The sequence below is a fragment of the Epargyreus clarus genome, unplaced genomic scaffold (assembly GCF_041222505.1).
Source record: "Epargyreus clarus isolate Ecla_fem2 unplaced genomic scaffold, WU_Ecla_fem_2.2 ptg000033l, whole genome shotgun sequence".
In the NCBI taxonomy this organism is placed as follows: domain Eukaryota; kingdom Metazoa; phylum Arthropoda; class Insecta; order Lepidoptera; family Hesperiidae; genus Epargyreus; species Epargyreus clarus.
Window position 1 is genome coordinate 978,822 of NW_027332238.1, and position 22,071 is coordinate 1,000,892.

Genomic DNA, 22,071 nt, shown 5'->3' on the forward strand with positions numbered 1-22,071 from the left:
CTCGGCAATTTACTTAAAATATATTATTATTTACTTTAAAGGATGCTCCAACACCAACTCATAAGTATGTACACAATTTGTTAATGTAATAAAGTAATTTGATTTGATTTTGAATTAATTAGTAGATTATGCTTGATGCATAGACATTGATTGTCCAAAGAATTTTCGAAGAAAATCAAAGGTGGTTTGTTTATTGTTATAGATCAATGGTTGCTCAAATAACAAATTGGGCGCCAAAGCATCATAGGATTAAAAGTTTTCGCAACTACTTTTATCTGACGCGATAGAAGCCCATGGAAAATGATAAATTTTATTAATTAAATTTAAATTATAAAAGTTAAAATCGAATTAGTAATCATTGTAAATGGAACTCCGTTCCACTAATTGTCAAAAGATGGCGCCACAAGTTCTTGAATCACGCTATAGAAGTTTTCCAAACTTCTTGGATGTAAACGGAAGCATAAAATTTTGTTCACACTATTTTTCTAAACAAAAATTAGATGATCCCCCGCCTATTGCTGCTTTTTATGTACTCTGTGACAAAAGCCTGCATCCATAGACAATGCTACAATATCTTTGTTACCTGTGGTAATTTACTCTTACGTGATCTGTGAAAAAGTTTGTTTATTATTATTTTGATTTATGTTTTGATTTTAAAATCGATAAATTTGTTTACAAATTTACGAAAATTACGTTACTTTTTAACAGAAAATGCAGTATTTTTGTCAAGCGTGCCTCAGAACTGATAGTATTAGTGCAATGACGTTAGCAGAAATGAATACTTATAGAGATTATATTTGTAAGGTAAATATTTACCTATATTTAAATATAGAACTCTTCATGTTTCGACTCCGGAGGTATAGTCCGTGTAAAACTGATAGTCCGCTCTGAATATAGAAATGAATCGCGTCGCCATAGCAAATTGTATGACTACACCTGCTCGCAACATCAGAGCGGACTAGCAGTTTGGCGCGGAGTATACCACCGTCCCCTATTATGTTATAACAGTGTAGCTGCTGTTTAGTTTGAAGTGTAGCAGGAGACACTATACGAGGTGTTCCTTAGTCCTCAGTAGCTGTGACCTCAGGTAGGATTGACATCCTATCTGGGGTTGTACAGATGTCCATAGTGACCTTACCATCAGGTGGATTGCATGCTTATTTCCTACTCCACTACTATATAAAAGTTATTTATTTAAATTTATCATCAACTTATTACTGTCCCAATGCTCTCTCAGAATGAGGATTAGGCCATAGTCCACCGTGCTGGACAAGTGCGTATTGGTAGACTTCACATACCTTTGAGAACTTTTTTAAGAACTAAGGTGTGTAGGTTTTCTCACAATGTTTTCCTTCACTAATAGAAAATAATGATTTCTAATAATTACCTAACTTTAAAATATTAGTTTCCTGGCGATGCCTTGGATTCGAACCTCAATCCCTATACGAGCTCCCACATCGTATATGGTAGTATTGCTGATGGCGCATTTCTTACTACATTTATGTATGTACATATGTATTGCGCACACATACCTGCTCATTATTTAGAACTAGTTTTTGCCCGCGGCTTCGCCCGCAATTAAAATAATATAACATACTAACATACATAAAACTACTGTAAATTCGTACTTTCAACTTTACTAAAGATCATCACTTCATCAAATACATAGTTTACGATTCAATCCTTACTAATATCGATTAAAATAATCGATGTTTTGGGTTCAAAAGATTGTTTCTCCAATTAATCGATCGTAGATCGCCACCCCTAGTTCCCGTGGGATTTCCGGGATAACAACTATCCTATGTCCGTTCTCGGGTCTCAGACTATCTTTAAACAAAATTTCATTAAAATCGGTTCAGTGGTTTAGGCGTGAAGAAAAGACAACCAGACAGACAGACAGACAGAGTTACTTTCGGATTTATAATATTAGTAAGGATAAGGATAAGCATTTTACTTAATAAAATTTAGTGTTCAAACTGCACTCGTTGAGTTTGGTTATTTTTAACGACCTCACCCCTCAAATCTGTACACACACACTCTAGTTACTGCGAGCCTGATTTTCTAAACATAAGACTATCACAATTTTTTATCATTATCATTTATTTTTGATGTGAAACATCTATAACCGCACGTAAAACCGATTTCTGGCGTGGCGACGTATGCCGTGTCGCGTCGCCACGCTATACGATGGTATATATATACAGTCTATATGCAGTAGTGTGTACGGTGTGGCGACGCGTCGCCATGCGCAATAACTATTACCGAAGTCACTGATTAAACGAATTAAGTAGTCACGATTTGAAATAAATTCGTAAATTTTTGTATTTAATGAAAATAAATGTTTATTCAATAAATAGTCATCGTTATCTGGAAAAAAATCGTAATATTTTATTTTATCATTATGACATATTTAGTTCCTATCACAATATGTTCTTTTCTGCATATTACTTTTACAAAATAATGTCGATGGTTCACATCTGCCAGGCGTCCCGTGACGGCTCACATAATACAGTGTTTTTATAATACAGAAAAATGACAAGCATGCAGTCCACCTGATGGTAAGTGGCTACTGCCGCCCATGGACATCTGTAATCAAGATTGACTTCATACATGAGATCGGCCACAGATGCATCACAACCCTTGAGATCTAAGTTAGTACGCCTCAAAAGTGTCTCCCTTACCACACCCTTCAAACTAGAACACAAGCGCTTAACACTGCTGTTATAACAGAAATAGGTGTGGTGGTGGTGCCGGAGTCGAACCACAGAGTTCTACCACCTTGAGAGAATATATATAATTTTGTATTTGTTAATTTGATTTACAGAATAGCTTCAGAATGGACACCTTCATGCATATTTGTGGATATTGCAGACATTTGCTCAAAAAACTAATGAAATTCATTTCTCAGTGTGAAAAATCTGAAAATTTATTAAAAGATGCTGTTGAGCTGGTGAGAACATATTTTTATTTATTTTAATAATACCTTTAAGTTTGCAGGAATTTTGTCTATTTAATATAAAAGCAGTGATAGCCTAGTGGTTAAGAAACGCGGCTTCTCGATCGAGGGGTCCGAGGTTCAAATCCCAGGCACGCACCTCTGATTTTTCAAAATTATGTGCGTATTAGAAATTAATTATCACTTGCTTAAACGGTGAAGGAAAACATCGTGAGGAAACCTGCATACCTGAGAGATTTATAAAAAATCTCAAAGGTATGTGAAGTCTACCAATACGCACTTGGCCAGCGTGGTGGACTATGGCCTAATCCTTCTCATTATGAGAGGAGACCCTTGCCCAGCAGTGGGATGTTAATGGGTTGATGATGATGATGATGATGAATATAAAAGACAATTTTTCGAAAGTCCTCAGAGATGCACTGCATCTGTGGCCAAACTCAGATAGGACTTTTATCTGGGATTGATAATTCACTAGTTTAAATTTTTATTATAATTCCAAAGAAATATGTATAACTCCTAAAATGTGTATAAGTACACACATGCTTCTTTTAATATAAATTTTATAAACTTTATTTCTATTTTTGAAATCATTCTATAGTGTCACTTTTTTACATAAAGCAAAGAAGTATAATAAATAAATAATAATTAATAACAAAATCCGTAACAAGGAAATCCGTAGGAGAACGAAAGTTACCGACATAGCTCTCAAAATAAGCAAGCTGAAGTGGCAATGGGCTGGCCACATAGTTCGTAGGACGGATAACTGATGGGGTAGGAAGGTCCTCGAATGGAGACCACGTCTCGGCAAAAGGAGTACAGGACGCCCCCCGACCAGGTGGACTGATGACCTGAAGCGGACGGCGGGTAACCGCTGGATCCAGATCGCTCAAGACCGGTCGGAGTGGCGTAGATTAGGGGAGGCCTATGTCCAGCAGTGGACTATTACAGGCTGATGGATGGATGAATTAATAACTTATCTACAATAATATAATTTTAATGGTATAATTAATGATTAAGTACATGCACGCTTTTTTAAATATAAGTTTTTATATTCCTTATTTTTATTTTTTAAATAATTTGCTAGTTTAATTTTTTATTTAGTGTACTTAATAAAATTGGTGTACCAAAGATGTACAACTTCCTACATGTGTACATGAGTACACACATGCTTCTTTTAACATTTCTAATAATAAATTAATCATTTATATTATTTTATTCCAGAATACATACACCTCACAACCACACCTTACATACAATCTAGTGACATCAGAAACTAAAGTGGTATACATAGGTCCTGATGTAGATACTCAAACGGAGATGGAGTTGCCAGAAGAGATGTATGTAACGGATGATGATGATAATGTGCCACTTGTCGTGTTCAGGAGTAATGGGTGTAGTGATGACCATGGGAATGGATTGGAGGTGACTACAGATTTTTTATAATATAATAGTAGCAGACGAGCATGCAGTCCATCTGATGGTAGCCTACTGCCGTATGGACATCTGTAATCAACCCCAGATAGCATTATATATACCTACCAGTGGTAGGTAGTAGAACTCTTTGTGGTTCGTCTCCGGCGGCACCACCGTCACATCTATTCCTGTTATACCAGCGATTTTAAGCGCTACTGTATTCTGGTTTGAAAGGTTTGGTAAGAGAGACATAGTTCTCCTAAACGTTCCAGCTTAGTTCTCGGGGGTATTTTATAAAAAAAAAACATACAATTTAGTAACAACAGAAATTAAAGTAGTCTACATAGGCCCTGAAGCAGATCCTCAGAAGTTACTTGGTAGGCTTCGCGCTAAATTTCTAGTCCGCTCTGAATATAGAAACGAGTCGCGTCGCAACAGCAAATTGTAGATATCAGCGGGACTGCGACAGCGCGGCTCGCTGCTCTCGCCCGCGGGTACTTAGCTGCGTCAGCGTGCCCTTACGTTGCTACGGAGTATATGCTTGTAGTTCTGTTCGACATTGGCTCTCTGACTACACCTGCGCGCAATAACCTTAGAGTGGACTAGAAGTTTGGCGCGGATTATAATAACCCAATACTGTCTCATTTCCTGAGCCTTTTTTTTATCATATTGAAATAGCAAACAATTATGCAATCCAATAGATGGTAAGTCTGTTGTATGGACATCTGTAACCATCTCCATAGAGAATAGATTCTACCTGAAGTCGATGATGTGTCACCACTACCGTGAACTACACTCGTCTCATATGTAAGTCAGGCATCCTCGACTTCCTCGATTAGGAACCGAATTTCTAAACATGTAACTAGTAAATAACTTTAAAGGTAGAAGAACAAATATGGTTTTACCGGAAAAATACCATCGCTACACTTATTTATATTGTGAAGCAGTTCTGCGTGAATGGAAGGGTGTGCACTGACTTACATATGAGGAGACTTTAGTCCTCAGGAGTGACGCTGTGATCGGCTTCAGGTAGAACCTGCTCTATATGGAGTTGGTTACAGATGTCCATACGACAGTGTTACCATCAGGTGGACTGCATGCTCGTTTGCTACTTTTATGTTATTACTTTCAGAACAAACAAATAGAAATAGAACAAGACACGATAACACATACAGACAGACATAATGACGAAGCAAAGAAGCAAAAAGAAAGAACATACAAGAAGAGAAGACATAAAAAGAAGAAGAAAGAACTAAGAGAAGGTTTTACTTCTAGAATGGTGCAAGAAACTGATGAATATCTAGTTATTAAATTGACTAAGGAGCAGGTATGGTGTCTTTATTTATTTAGTTAAATAATATCAGGTAGCAGAGCATGCAGGCCACCTGATGGTAAGTGGCTACTGCCGCCCGTGGACGTCTGCAATCAACCCCAGATAAAATTAAATTTGTATCTGAGGTCAGCCACAGGTGCACCGTTACCCTTGAAGACTATGTAAGAATGTTTTAGTTAAATATGTCTAACTTAACACACCCTTCAAATCAGAGCACAGTAGTGCTTAGCACTGCTGTGATTAAGCTGAAATAGAAAGAAAGAAGAAAGAAAGAAAGAAAATAATTTATTCGGCAAAAAAATATACAATAAAACACAGATAGAAAATTGCGTACAAAAAAGAATATTATACCTAAATATTTTGTAACCGAAAAGGTCTCCACTCAGCTTTAATGTTTCAGGTAAGCTTAGTCACCTGAAACGCTGGTATTCTGTGGAGCCTGTAAAACACTGTGTGCGCGCGAGTGATACGTGTATGCGTATGCGTATGCGTATGTGTATGTGTGTGTGTGTGTGTGTGTGTGTGTGTGTGTGTGTGTGTGCGTGTGTGAACATACGTGTGACAGAGTGTGTGAGATTATGAATGAAACAGTCGAAGGCAAGGCAAGTGTATTAGTTAGAAATAGATGAAAGAGGTATAATTTTTATGACTTGAAGGTGGTAGAATAATAATAATAATAATAAGCCCCTCATAAATCTAACTCCACGTCCGGTACGACCATCTGTTACCACGTGAGGGGCGGACATTGGCAGCATTTAGCTTCAATACCAATGACTAACGGAGCGCTAGTAGTCAGAAATTATGCGATGCGACTAAGAAGTAGGCAAGTACCCCAGGCGGGTACCCGCGAGGGAGAATCCCGCCCCGGGCCTTCTGGTTCGGGCTGCCCCACGTATTCTGGGGGGGGCACCGCTTCGCATATGACTACCCAGACTCATACTGCTGTAGTCGATAATATATCTCATATCATTTCACATCCTTCATCACCCATTTCATCAACACATAGCCTGTTCCCATCACCCAGTTCATCACCATATTCATACCGAACGTCTTCACACAGATCCAACACCTTAACACCTGTGTCAAGTGAGTGTGCACAGGAAGCGTATGTAGGCCCTGTGCGTACCACGGAACGTATGTTGCGGGGAAATGTTGTACAGGACGCTATTCATGGCGAAAAACCTGTACCCATATCCAATGTATCACGCAAGCGCAATAAATGGAGTAATGATATGAATAAGTATATATTGCGCACTTACCTTCAGATTACAAAATTAGAAACTGAAAACAAAAATAGTTACCTTCCAATACTTTACGCTCATTTTGCTGAGAAGTTCCCACATATGCAAGTTAGTCGTCAACGGGTTGGAGATCAGAGAAGGGCGATAATTCGCAATAAGCTACTAAATCAACAGGAAATAGATAATATATATGCAGAAGTACAAGTAGAATTTAAAAATGAAAGAGAATTTAAAAATGAAAGACAAATCAAAATATAACGACAGGCCAACGTATGAGATGGACCTCTGAACACAATGAATGTATAATACGCTCTTATTTAAAGATAACAAAACTGGAAACTGACATGACAGCTTACAGAACATTATTACATCTTGATTTCATTACTCAGTTCCCTCATCTTTCACATATCACAGTACAAAGAGTAGCTGACCAGAGAAGGGTCATAATTAACAACAAACTAATCTCAGAAGAACGGTTGGAAATTCTCAAAAAAGAAATTACTGCAGAATTACAAATTTCACAAAAAAATGATTTGAATTATAATAGTATTGAAACATCTGTAATGAATAGTGAAATCAATAGCAATGAAAACTTCTTAAATGTCATCGATGTAAATTGCCTCGATGATCATGAACAACCAGAACCCAGCAGCAATGTAAGAAACCCTGAGATAGATGAAACTTTTCAGGAAATACTAACACATTTCACTAGCACAGATCCAACTAAAAGACAGCACATTCCTAAACAAAAATCATCCAAAAAGTTTGCTAGTATAATACATTATATTAATAACATTACACTACCGGAACACTTATCTGAAGCTACATCTTTTGAAACATTCCAAACTGTACTATATAGTGCAGCATGGACAGCTGCAAAAACCAATGGGGCCAAAATTAGTATACCGTGTAGACAAAATCTATACCAAAATAGAAGTAGACGAAAACCAAAGTGGCAGATTAGGTTAGAAGAAAAGATAAAAGATCTACGAAGAAAGATTGGCAGACTTACTCAATTTATGAATGGAAATAGAAGTAAAAAACTGGAGCAACATATAAATTACATAATAGACACATATAAGTTACACTCAGTTCACGAAGAAGAAAACACACAATTATCTCATTTTCTTGACACTTTAAAACAGAAATTAATAGTAGTAAGTAGTAGACTGAAACGGTATAGAACTTGTACACTTCGCAAAACTCAAAATAAACACTTCATCACAAATGAAAAACAGTTTTATAGGGGTCTAAGACAAACAGGTAATAATGAGACTTCTAATCATAATGTTGCAAATAGTAAATGTAGTCAAAATACACCTAAACCAGAAGATGTTTATAAGTTTTGGTCTTCAATATGGGATAATGAAGTTAACCATAACGCAGATGCGGAATGGATTAAAGGCGAGAAGTTAAGAAATATCACAAGTGGAGAAATGGAGTTTCAGGAAATTTCCATGGAAACGTTACAAAATGTCCTTAATAAACTTCAGAACTGGAAAGCGCCGGGTTCTGACTGCATTCAAAATTTCTGGTACAAAAAATTTACGCACACACATTTCTATCTTCATAAATATATAAATAGTTTTATACATAATCCACAATTAGTACCTAAATATATAATGGCAGGAATTACTTATATGATTCCAAAAGACACACAAGATCAAATTAATCCAGCAAAGTATAGGCCTATTACTTGTCTCCAGACCATTTATAAAATTATAACGTCATGTTTGGCTGATAATATTTACGAACACTTAAACAAAAAAAATATTTTAACGGAGGAACAAAAAGGATGTAGAAGATTAAGTCAAGGATGTAAAGAGCAGTTAACTATAGATTCAGTCATAATAAATCAAGTTCAGGAAAAAAGGAAAGATCTTTACAGTATGTTTATTGACTATCAGAAAGCGTATGATTCAGTTCCCCATTCTTGGTTGATAGAAGAGTTACATATATATATAATACACCCTCAGATTATTAGTTTTCTTTGTAACATCATGAACAAGTGGACCACACGACTAAAACTGACAACAACAAATAGTACCATCGAATCACCATCTATTAATATTAAGCGTGGAATCTACCAAGGGGATGCTCTGAGTCCATTATGGTTCTGTCTGGCACTTAACCCGTTATCTAAAATGTTAAACTTAACTAATGCTGGTTATATACTAAAGTACTTGGACAACGAACGTGACGATCAAACAGACATACGAGAAATGAGAGTGAACCATTTGCTTTATATGGACGATATAAAGTTGTACGCTGACACAAAAGATGATTTACACTATTTAGCTAATATAACAGAAAACTTTTCACACGATATACGCATGCAATTTGGGATTGATAAATGTAAAGTAAATTCAGTACAAGCCGGGAAAACAGAGCAACAAAGATATCAGTTGGAATCCGGAGAATATATAGATCCCTTAGACCAAAATAGTGGTTATAAATATCTTGGATATACACAATCTAAAATCATACATCACAAAGAAACAAAAGCAACGTTAACAACACAATTCAAACACAGAATAAGCACAATCCTAAAATCACAGTTGAACTCAAAAAACATAGTTAAAGCAGTTAACACATTTGCCATACCTATTTTGACTTATTCCTTCGGAATTATAAATTGGACAAAAACCGAATTAAAGTGCCTTCAACGTAATATAAATACATTGCTCACCAAACACCGTAAACATCATCCTAGGTCATGTGTACAGCGTATGACTCTACCGCGTAAAGAAGGGGGTAGGGGGTTCATAGAAATCATAAATTTACACAACAAACAAATCAAAAATCTTCGTACATATTTTCATCTTAAAACAAAAACATCAAATCTTCACAAGGCTATAGTTCAGAATGATTTTAAGTTAACTCCTCTTAATTTAAGTGTAAGAACATCCCAGAAAAATGAAGAGCTGATTGACGCTCAAACAAAAATCTCTGAATGGACTCAAAAGTCACTTCATGGGAGACATCGCCATGACTTATGCCAAGTTAATGTAGACAAAAAAGCGTCGAACGAGTGGCTAAGGCGTGGTGATCTATTCCCGGAGACTGAGGGATTTATGATAGCTATCCAGGACCAAGTAGTAGAAACACGTAATTATCAGAAGTATATAATGAAAAGTCCCATCCCTACAGATTTATGCAGACGGTGCAATAGTTCATCTGAAACCATCCAACACATCACCGGGGCATGTAAGGCAATTGTTCAGTCGGACTACAAACATCGCCACGATCACGTAGCTAAAATCATCCACCAAAAACTGGCAAATAAGTACAATTTAATACAACAACCACTCAAACCTTATTATGAATATAACCCTGAATCCATATTAGACAATAGCACTCACAAACTTTATTTTGACAGAGCAATTTTAACCGATAAAACTATCCACTACAATAGACCAGATATAACTCTTATAGACAAAATCAATAAATTAGCCTACATTATAGATATTGCTATTCCTAATTCCCATAATGTTCAACATACAATATCAGAAAAAATATGCAAATACACCGACCTTAAAGATGAGGTAACTCGAATGTGGCAGTTAAAGAAAGCTATAATTGTACCGATTGTTATCTCCACTACTGGCTTAATACCCACACAATTAAAACAATCGCTTAATACATTAAACTTACCAGTATACACATTTGCAAGTCTACAGAAAGCTGTCATTTTAAACACGTGCAGAATTGTTAGAAAGTTTTTACAGGTTGAAAAGAGCTGAATAGCGCGGATTCGAATACTACGACCAGGACGACTACTAAAAGTTTCTTAGCTGTAATTGGCACTCACTTGGCTTAGGCCCGTGAATGCCAATATACCGGATGCGTAATGCCGAGCCTAATATAAGAAGTATACATAATAATAATAATAATAATAAATTTTTATTCACGGAATACATAGCAGCACACGCAGCAGAAATCTATGTGTTTCGACTCTGTAGGCACTATCGTCACTCTTACATGTTATATACTACTATTATTGCGCTGCTGTATGACAATTTGAAAGGGACATATACTAATCCGAGACATTCCAACATAGTCCTCAGGGGTAGCGGCGCATCTGTGGCCGACCTCATGTAGGAATATTTAATCCTATCTGGGATTGGTTACAGGTGTCCATGGGCGACTGTAGCTTATCATCAGGTGGACTGCATGCTCGTCTGCTACTCCTATATTACAAAAAATAGTTGTGACGGTGGTACCGAAGTTGAACCATGAAGAGTCTTGAAATATTAATAATATGTATTATCTATTTCTAGGTATTAGAAGAAATGGCGGAGAATTCGAAAGCGGAGAAGTATCTTATGTCGCCTTATAAATGTGAGAAGTGTGTTAAAGGATTCAATTTTGAGGATGTTCTCAATAGCCATGTGGAGAAACATTCCCCGGTAAGGTTTTAAAGTTATACTATACAGGGTGAATTTTTCAAACGGGTCTTCAGGGCCAGAGCGGAAACTATAAGGATTAGTGAAAAATGCTGAAATGTATTTTCTTCAAAATTTTCCTTTTCCTTTAATTTTTCACATAACATTACTTCCCAGAATTTGATCCTTATAAGCGACACTATCAGATAGTGGAATAATATAGAGGATGTACTCCCGGCTAAGGGAAGAAATATTTTAAAAAACTAATGATACAGTTTAAGTTTTTATCAAAATCGGCCTCATAACTCCTTTCAGCATTTTTCGCTAATCCTTATAGTTTCGGATTTGGCCCTGAAGGCCTATTTAAAAATGCACCCTTTATAAGTTTTGAAGGTAGTAGAACCCTTTAAGGTTCGACTCCGGCGGCACCACCGCCACACCTATTTCTGTTATAACAGTAGTGTAGCGCTGCTGTGTTCTGGTTTGAAGTGTGGTAAGGGACATACTTATCTGAGGCATTACAGCTTAATCCTTAGAGGTAGCGACACGAATGTAGCTTCGAGTAGGAATATCTAACCATATCTGGGTAGCTTTCAGATGTCCACGGGCGGCAGTAGCCACTTACCATCAGGTGGACTGCATGCTCGTCTGCTACTCCTATATTATAAAAATATATTGATACACAGTGCGTGTATCAATATATTTTTATATTGATACACTTTTAATGTATACACCAAAGAAGTGTATTACGTGTGTACATAAGTACACAAAGGCTTCTTTTATTGAAATAGGAAATTTATTACATTTTAACTTTATTTTGGACTTTTATTAATACTTTATGAAATATTTGAAGATGAGTTCGAAATATTTTTACAGAAAAATGGAACACTTCAATGTGATATATGTACACAGTATTGCGCTAGTGTCGTCTCTTTGAGGGGTCATATGAAGTCACATACCACAAGGTAATTTTGTAAGCAATTAATATTATTAAATTGAGAAGATGGTTGTGTCTTTTTTTTTAAATGAGCAAACTTTTGGAAGTGCTGGTTAGATTTTAATTCGATAAATAAATGTAATTTAAATATATTACATATTTTTTATTCAAAAACCAGTTGAAAAATTCAAAAAATATAATTTTATCAATGCTCGGGGAGCGGCCATGCTCCGACAGTCTCAGTTTGCAACATGTTTAGACAACTTCGATAGCGTGATTCAGCAGCGCCATCTCTTGACGCGTAGCGGGAAGTCGCTACAAGTTCATTTTAAAAATTAAAAAAAACAAGATCTACAAGAATTTGACATATTTAATTGCTCAATACTTGCGTACAAGCGGGAACTGAAACAGACTCTTGATAATTGCATTGTGTAACGATTTACTTTTTCCTTTCTTTTTTACTTGTATATGTATTTTATTATTTTAAGGTATATTAAAATACTCCTAACACTGTAAACAATGACATCTTTAAAACTTTGTGTCATATATTAGTGGAAACTTTGCTGATTTTTGTTATGTCTATGTGAAAGTTACTGTGTGTATTAAATATTGTATTTTTCCCAAATAAAAATAAAACAAAATAAAAAAACAGTAAATAAAATAATAAATGCAAAATATTTCTTTGTTTCTATTATTTATCCAGATATAAGTGCAAAGTGTGTGGCATAGTCCGTCTGTCGCGGCAACACATACTGGAGCACCACGGCATCGTGCACACCGCCGCCGCCACCGCATACAGCTGTCAGCAGTGCGACTTCACCACCAAGTGAGTTGTAGATAGCAGTCCACCTGATAAGATCCAGTTCACCTGATCATAGGCTACAGACTGTTGTAGGGACTGTTGTAGGGACAACCCCAGATAAGATTAGAACACAGCTGCCAGCAGTGCGACTTCACCACCAAGTGAGTAGCAGATAGCAGTCCACCTGATGAGATGCAGTTCACCTGATGGTAGGGCACTGTTGGATGGACTGTAGTCCAGCTGACAAGGTACTGCCGCCCAAGGAAATCTGTAATCAATCCCAGATAAGATTAAGACCCCTATCTGTGCTTGGCCACAACAGACGGACGAAGTTGGAATCATTCAGTAAGTATGTGTCCCTTAACACACCTTTTAAAATGGAACCCAGCAGCGCTACACTGCTGTTTAGGCAAAAATATGGGTTCTGACACATTTCTATTGCAACTATCATTACAAAATAACTACCTACTAATAGCCACCTACCCATATACATCCACAATTTGACGAATACAACGCAGTGCAAAGTGTGTGGTATTGTTCGTCTGTCGCGGCAACACATACTGGAGCACCACGGCATCGCGCACACCGCCGCCGCCACCGCCTACAGCTGCCAGCAGTGCGACTTCACCACCAAGTGAGTAGCATATAGCAGTCCACCTGATGGTACGTGTATTACTACCATCAGGTGGACTGCACTACTACTGTATGAGCAATGAGCATCTGTAATCAACCCCATAAGAGTGGCATACAGTTGGGAGCAGTGCGACTTTACCACCAAGTGAGTAGCAGACGAGCATGCAGTCCACCTGATGATAGGCTACACTAAGACGTGCGTAATCAACTCTAGGCAATATAATACAGCTGCCAGCAGTGCGACTTCACCACCAAGTGAGTTGTAGATAGCAGTCCACCTGATGAGATGCAGTTCACCTGATCATAGGCTACAGACTGTTGTAGGGACATCTGTAATCAAGCCCAGATGAGTTAAGAATAGTCAGTGCGACTTCACCAAGTGAGTGGTAGCTGATAGCAGTCCACTTGATGTAAGGTAGTGCTGGATGGACATCTGTAATCAACCCTAGATGACATAAGAATACAGCTGTGAACAGTGCGACTTCACCACCAAGTGAGTTGTAGTAGATATACAGTCCACCTGATGATAGGCTACAGTAGGACATCTGTAATCAACCTCAGATAAGATTAGAGTACAGCTGCCAGCAGTGCGACTTCACCACCAAGTGAGTTGTAGTAGATATACAGTCCACCTGATGATAGGCTACAGTAGGACATCTGTAATCAACCTCAGATAAGATTAGAGTACAGCTGCCAGCAGTGCGACTTCACCACCAAGTGAGTTGTAGTAGATATACAGTCCACCTGATGATAGGCTACAGTAGGACATCTGTAATCAACCTCAGATAAGATTAGAGTACAGCTGCCAGCAGTGCGACTTCACCACCAAGTGAGTTCTAGTAGATATACAGTCCACCTGATGATAGGCTACAGTAGGACATCTGTAATCAACCCTAGATGACATAAGAATACAGCTGTGAACAGTGCGACTTCACCACCAAGTGAGTTGTAGTAGATATACAGTCCACCTGATGATAGGCTACAGTAGGACATCTGTAATCAACCTCAGATAAGATTAGAGTACAGCTGCCAGCAGTGCGACTTCACCACCAAGTGAGTTGTAGTAGATATACAGTCCACCTGATGATAGGCTACAGTAGGACATCTGTAATCAACCTCAGATAAGATTAGAGTACAGCTGCCAGCAGTGCGACTTCACCACCAAGTGAGTTGTAGTAGATATACAGTCCACCTGATGATAGGCTACAGTAGGACATCTGTAATCAACCTCAGATAAGATTAGAGTACAGCTGCCAGCAGTGCGACTTCACCACCAAGTGAGTTCTAGTAGATATACAGTCCACCTGATGATAGGCTACAGTAGGACATCTGTAATCAACCTCAGATAAGATTAGAGTACAGCTGCCAGCAGTGCGACTTCACCACCAAGTGAGTTCTAGTAGATATACAGTCCACCTGATGATAGGCTACAGTAGGACATCTGTAATCAACCTCAGATAAGATTAGAGTACAGCTGCCAGCAGTGCGACTTCACCACCAAGTGAGTTGTAGTAGATATACAGTCCACCTGATGATAGGCTACAGTAGGACATCTGTAATCAACCTCAGATAAGATTAGAGTACAGCTGCCAGCAGTGCGACTTCACCACCAAGTGAGTTGTAGTAGATATACAGTCCACCTGATGATAGGCTACAGTAGGACATCTGTAATCAACCTCAGATAAGATTAGAGTACAGCTGCCAGCAGTGCGACTTCACCACCAAGTGAGTTGTAGTAGATATACAGTCCACCTGATGATAGGCTACAGTAGGACATCTGTAATCAACCTCAGATAAGATTAGAGTACAGCTGCCAGCAGTGCGACTTCACCACCAAGTGAGTTCTAGTAGATATACAGTCCACCTGATGATAGGCTACAGTAGGACATCTGTAATCAACCTCAGATAAGATTAGAGTACAGCTGCCAGCAGTGCGACTTCACCACCAAGTGAGTTGTAGTAGATATACAGTCCACCTGATGATAGGCTACAGTAGGACATCTGTAATCAACCTCAGATAAGATTAGAGTACAGCTGCCAGCAGTGCGACTTCACCACCAAGTGAGTTGTAGTAGATAGCATCCACCTGATAAGATACTGCTGGATGGATTGAAGTTCATCTGACAACCTACCGCCGCCCATGGATATCTGTAATCAACCCCAGATAAGATTATCCTATCCAAGGTCGGCCACAACGATCCTCGAGGACCTTGGGGTTCGACTCTGGCAACGCTGCTGTGTTCTGGTTTGTAGTGTGGTAACTACAAGACATACTTATCCGAGTAGTCCAAACTTCATCTTCAACAATCTTTCAGCAAACGCATATTTATTTTATTTTATACCAAATATACCAAAACAAGCATAACATTTCACATGTATACACGAGTACACATACTCTGTTTTATCATTTTCAGCAAACGCACATTTTATTTTTTATTTTATACTAAGTACACCGACGTAGCATAACTTATAATGTGTGTACACATTAATAGTCCGCGTAAAACTGCTAGTCCGAATATAGAAATGGCTCGACTTGGCGTAGGCATAGCCGTGCCTCCAGATGAATCGCGTCGCCATAGCGAATTGTGTCACTACACCAGCTGCTCGCAACAAATTCAGAGCGAACTAGCAGTTTGGCGCGGACTTAACTAAATACACGAAAGAGACATAACTTCCAAAATGTTTACACATTTACACATACGTTGTTCGTTTATATTAAATACACCGACTAAACATAACTTCTAACATCTGTACACGAGTATATAACGCTGTTGTATATTTCGGCAAGCGCAGTGTGTACACATTGATACACGCACTCTTTTTTTGTTATCAATTACCCCAAAGAAGTACATGTGTACATTCAGTTCTTAATTGTGTACACGAGTATACATACATACTCTGTTTTATAATTTTCAGCAAAATCACATCTTATTTTTCAATTTTATACTAAACACACAAAAGAAGCATTACTTTTAACATGCGTACACAAGTATAGTTATTACCAAACTGCTAGTCCGCTCTGAAGTTGTTGCCAGCAGGTGTAGTCATACAATGTGCTATGGCGACGCGATTCATTTCCATATTCAGAGCGGACTAGCAGTTTGGCGCGGGCTATACACGAGTACACAAACGCTGTGGTATCTTCCAGCAAGCGCACAGTGATCCAGCATCACGTGAGGACGCACACCGCGAGGGAGCCGCACGCGTGTCACCAGTGCGGGAAGCTGTACAAGAATCTGGAGACGCTAAGGATACATATCACGTGAGTCACATTTATTCCTAGAACAGTGATATTAATTCTCGTCGGCCATTTTATTATTATTATTTTGTTTTTTACTTTTTAGATTGATTAATTATAAAGGCTTGGCTGGTTTTAGCTTGACCTATATGTATTTATTTCGAACGGTCAGATTCTTACAAAATTTTGAACAATTATCAAGAACCGATGACAATACAAGAGTTTAATAATTTTATCCCATCAGGATCGTCAGGAATCAGGATTAACGATTTTTCTTGTGCGATCTTGTGCGCGGTTTTTTGTTTTTAAACTATGTATTATTTTTATTGTTTAACCTAACGATTTAATGTAAGCTCTTTTTGCACCTTTACACAAAAACCAGGTGGCATTAAACATGTATACTGCGCGTAAACTGCAAGTCCACTCTGAATATAGAAACGAATCGCGTCGCCACAGCAAACTGTTAGACTACACTAGCTCGCAACAACTTCAGAGCGGACTAGCAGCTTGGCGCGGACTATAATAGGCCGTTCTTCCCACAGACGCCACGACGCTAAGAAACTCCACCAGTGCTCTCAGTGCAAGCTGAGCTTCATATACGCGTCGCAACTGCACAAGCACGTGCGCTCTGTGCACGAGCGCCGGGACTATTACTGTGTGGAGTGTGACGTCATCTTCAAGTCCATGGTGAGAACACACATACACACACACACGCACACACACACACACACACACATTCACATACACACACACATACATACTTGCATACATATGTTAATATTCAGAAGAGGTTCCAAAAGTACAATATATTCATCCATAATCAACAACATTAACAATAATACTTTATCCACTAATTTATCACTTACTCACTTCGATTACAAAAGACATTGCAAAAATTAGAAGACATTTCATAACTCAAAACAATACTGAGTATGACGTCTGCGTTTTGTGACGTCATCTTTATGTCCATGGTGAGTTATATACATACACATACATACATATGTAGAATACATAGTTATAAAGACAATATGCAGGTACAGGTATGCAGTGTGACGTCACCTTTAAGTCTATAGTATGTTGAGAAATCTTCGATAGCGTGATTCAGAATAAGAGTTTTATTGAGTTTCTTTCGCCGCTTCTTTATTTTTATTTTATAATAATATTCTAGTTAAAATATGAATAAAGTAGACATAAGGTTGTCTCCTACATATAGGAGATATGACCCCCATTTTCAATTTGAAATATTAAAAAAACTATGCTCTATTTCAGGACACACTGAAGTTACACTTTCAAAAAGCTAAGAGACATCGGGATTCAAGTTCTTATAAGTAAGTAAATTTAATTTATTATCATTAACCCATTACTGTCCCACTGCTAGGCACGGGTCTCCTCTCAGAATGAGAAGGATTAGGCCATAGTACACCGCGCTGGACAAGTATTGGACGTATTGATAGACTTCACATGAGTAGGTAAAAATTGAATAGATTGATTATTACTCCGGGCGTATGAAAATTGACAAATTACGATCCTAGATAAGCAAATCATTAGTACAACATTGATTTTTTTATTGTTTACCCTAAAAAAAGAACACCAGAGGAGTTGCCATTACATCGCTGGCTTTGAAGGAGAGCTCTTTATGCACCCACGTGAAGAACCCTGTGCCATAGAGCTCCGGGAATACCTCATGAGGAATATATTTTTTCATTGTAACGCTTCTACTATTATTATGTTCTTTTTGTATGTATGTCTGTTGTATGTTTTAACTTGTATAGTATGTAAAATAAATATTTTCTATTCTACTGTATATCCTATTCTATTAATACTTATAAATATAATTATAATAATTATATAGATATTAATTATTGTGCTTTATACAATTCAATTTTTTCTTTTTTTCTTTTATGTTTCTTTTTTATTTAACTTGCATGTAGTCTACACCTTTAATTATAGTGGCATTAAGCTAGCGCCTTATGTGTTTTGTTGTATTTAAACTGTTTAAATTGCTGCTTCAATTCAAAACTACTACAAATCAAAATAATACTTTTTACAGGAGAGCTAATTAAAAAAAAATTATGTACTTTATGCCTTTATAAAATTAATGTATGACACAGATTACTTTTTGAGATGTTTTGTACAAAAGAGAGTTTGTCGCGTAACTAACAATATGACTGTTTATATTATATTTCGCGCTTTGAAAACGAAAATTCAAAAGTAACAGTGCGTGGGTTTTGTACCTCGGAATGCAAAATCAATGGGAGTATTTTTTGAATATAAAAATATAAAGGCTTACGATTGCATTTTTGCGATACGAACATTTTTGATTTTTTTTTTTATTTGTGGTACTTTTGAATTGATACAGCGAAATGTTATGTTGGTGTTCAATAAACAAAATAAAAAAAATATGTTGTTGTGACAGACACGAGTGCCAGCAGTGTGGGTCGCGGTTGTCCACACAGTCCGCGCTGCTGGGCCACCGTGCCCAGTGTACTGGGCAACGTCGCCCAGGGCGCCGTGGGCTCGCGTGTCGACTGTGTGCCAGGGCGTTTACTGTGAGTTACACCTTTGCTTCGGTATTTAACACATTTTGTTGTCGACTGTGTGCGAGAGCGTTTACTGTGAGTTACACCTTTGCTTCGGTATTTAACACATTTTGTTGTCGACTGTGTGCGAGGGCGTTTACTGTGAGTTACACCTTTGCTTCGGTATTTAACACATTTTGTTGTCGACTGTGTGCGAGGGCGTTTACTGTGAGTTACACCTTTGCTTCGGTATTTAACACATTTTGTTGTCGACTGTGTGCGAGGGCGTTTACTGTGAGTTACACCTTTGCTTCGGTATTTAACACATTTTGTTGTCGACTGTGTACGAGGGCGTTTACTGTGAGTTACACCTTTGCTTCGGTATTTAACACATTTTGTTGTCGACTGTGTGCGAGGGCGTTTACTGTGAGTTACACCTTTGCTTCGGTATTTAACACATTTTGTTGTCGTCTGTGTGCGAGGGCGTTTAGTGTGAATTACACCTTTGCTTCGATATTTAACACATTTTGAAGGTAGGACCCTCTGTGGTTCGTCTCCGGCACCACCGCCACACCTATTTCTGTTTATAATATTTATATAGATATAGAAGTCAGACGAGCATGCAGTCCATCTGTTGGTAAGCTACTGACGTATGGACATCTGTAATCAAACCCAAAAATAAGATTATATTCCTATCTAAGGTTGACAACAGATGGGTTGTTACCCTGAGGAGTAAGCTGTAACGCCTCGAAAAAGTATGTCTCCCTTAGCAGCACAGCAGCGCTTAACACTGCTGTTGTAACAGAAATAGGTGTGGCGGTGGTGCCGCGGGCGTCGAACCACAGTAGGTCCTTTCAATATATTGTTTCTACTTAAATCATTTATTATTTAATTTTGTAATACTGTCATCATGCCTATTCTCTAGTTTAATTATTAATTGTTATTATATTAAGATTGTTTTTTTTATTATTACTATCTACAGCGTAAGAGTGTGTTAACGATACACATGCGAACACACACAGGGGAGAGACCGTATGAGTGTGAGTGTGGGGCATCTTTCACTCAGGCCGCCTCGCTGCGATCCCACAAGACGAGGCATAAGGTACGTGAACCCACTGGCCCACTGATGGGCATGGCTCTGAGGGAAGTAGAGTTGTAGTCCAGCACTGTCATGAATAATGCAACGCAACGGTCCCACTGCTGTGCACGGGTCGCCTCTCAGAATGAGAAAGATTAGGCCATAGTCCACCGCGCTGGACAAGTGCGTATTGGTAGACTTCACATACCTTTGATACCTTATTCCGATTTCTCGGGTATGCAGGTTTCCTCACGATGTTTTCCTTCACCGTTCAAGCAAGCAATTAATCAATAATATAATAATAAATAAATTTTATATAATTATTTGTAAAGGAAATGTACATGTCTTAGAGTTGTATAAAGAAGCATGTGTGTACTTATGCACACATGTAAGAAGTTGTATATCTTACATGTGTACACAAGTACCCAGCAGTGGGACAGTAATGGGTTGATGATGATGACTTATTATATATTTTTCAGAATGGTGAAGAAGAAAATTTTATTGAAAATGTCACATCGGAGCAGTAAAATAGAAATAAAAAAGTTAAATAAGTATAAAAACTAAAAACTACGCTAAAATGGCACAAGGAAAATCGTTAATCCTGATTCTTGACGATCCTGATAAAGAGAATGGGATAAAATTATTAAAATCGTGTATTGTCATCGGATCTTGATAATTGTTCAAAATTTTGAATTAATCGGACCGTTCAAAGTGGGTAGTGGTAGGAAATTGAGTTCAAAGATTCCGTTACATACATACATACAGGTCAAGCTAATAAAAGCGTGGTAAAATCTTTTTCAATATTCTTGAAAGTATGGGTGTTTTTGTAGCACCCATAACTTACAAGTGTGCGTTTGAATAATTTATAAAGAACAATTGCTTTTATTGTGATAATTATGGAATAAAATATTTTAAAGTGTACCTTTTGTTTTATTTAATACTGGTATTTCCCGCGACTTTGTCCACGTTTTAACAAAAATAACATGACATAACTGAAAATTTGTACCTTCATTTGAATGACAGTGGCGCCATCTGTCGAAAATTGGTCGCACCAACTCAGAAACCTTCGTGAGCTCATGCACAACGACTTTGCTATAGATCATCACATGATCAAATGTATAGTATACGATTCTAAAAAGGACATATAGACAAACATTTATTTTTATATATAGATGGAATTTTGAATGTAGCAAAGATCGAAATTGGACAATATCTATTGTAGATCAGGCAAAACAGTGGATAGCCCCTTTTGTTTATAATCAATCTATCATTTTTTTACCAAAGATTAAATGTATTTATAATAAGCAGAAATTGTCAAATGTATCTCGATCTACAGATGGGTGTTATTAGAACTCCTCTTATAGGTAGGCCTATGAACTAAAACAGCTTTGAAGGTGGTAGAACTCTGTGGTTCGACTCCGGCGGCACCACCGCCACACTATTTCTGTTATAACAGCAGTGTTAAGCGCTGCTGTGTTCTGGTTTGAAGTGTGGTAAGAGACATACTTGTCCGAAGCGTTCCAGCTTAGTCCTCAG

The 22,071-nt window shown here is 37.8% G+C and overlaps 1 protein-coding gene across 1 annotated transcript; it reads left to right on the forward strand.

The window, feature by feature from the left end:
- The first annotated feature begins 594 nt into the window (after positions 1 to 594).
- LOC140755323 (uncharacterized) lies at positions 595 to 20,616 on the forward strand. The gene is made up of 11 exons (XM_073090516.1): positions 595 to 804; positions 2,825 to 2,950; positions 4,178 to 4,378; positions 5,502 to 5,696; positions 11,224 to 11,352; positions 12,205 to 12,293; positions 12,969 to 13,091; positions 16,849 to 16,962; positions 17,481 to 17,711; positions 19,355 to 19,487; positions 20,440 to 20,616. The coding sequence occupies exons 1-11, from the start codon at positions 712 to 714 to the stop codon at positions 20,614 to 20,616; spliced, it is 1,611 nt and encodes a 536-aa protein (XP_072946617.1). The 5' UTR covers positions 595 to 711.
- Positions 20,617 to 22,071: the final 1,455 nt, after the last annotated feature.

Coding starts and splice junctions, on each gene's coding strand:
- LOC140755323 (XM_073090516.1), top strand. CDS start 712: ATGCAGTATTTTTGTCAAGCGTGCCTCAGAACTGATAGTATTAGTGCA. Junction 17,712..19,354: donor ATACATACTTGCATACATAT/GTTAATATTCAG, acceptor TTGTTGTGACAG/ACACGAGTGCCAGCAGTGTG. Junction 19,488..20,439: donor TGTGTGCCAGGGCGTTTACT/GTGAGTTACACC, acceptor TACTATCTACAG/CGTAAGAGTGTGTTAACGAT.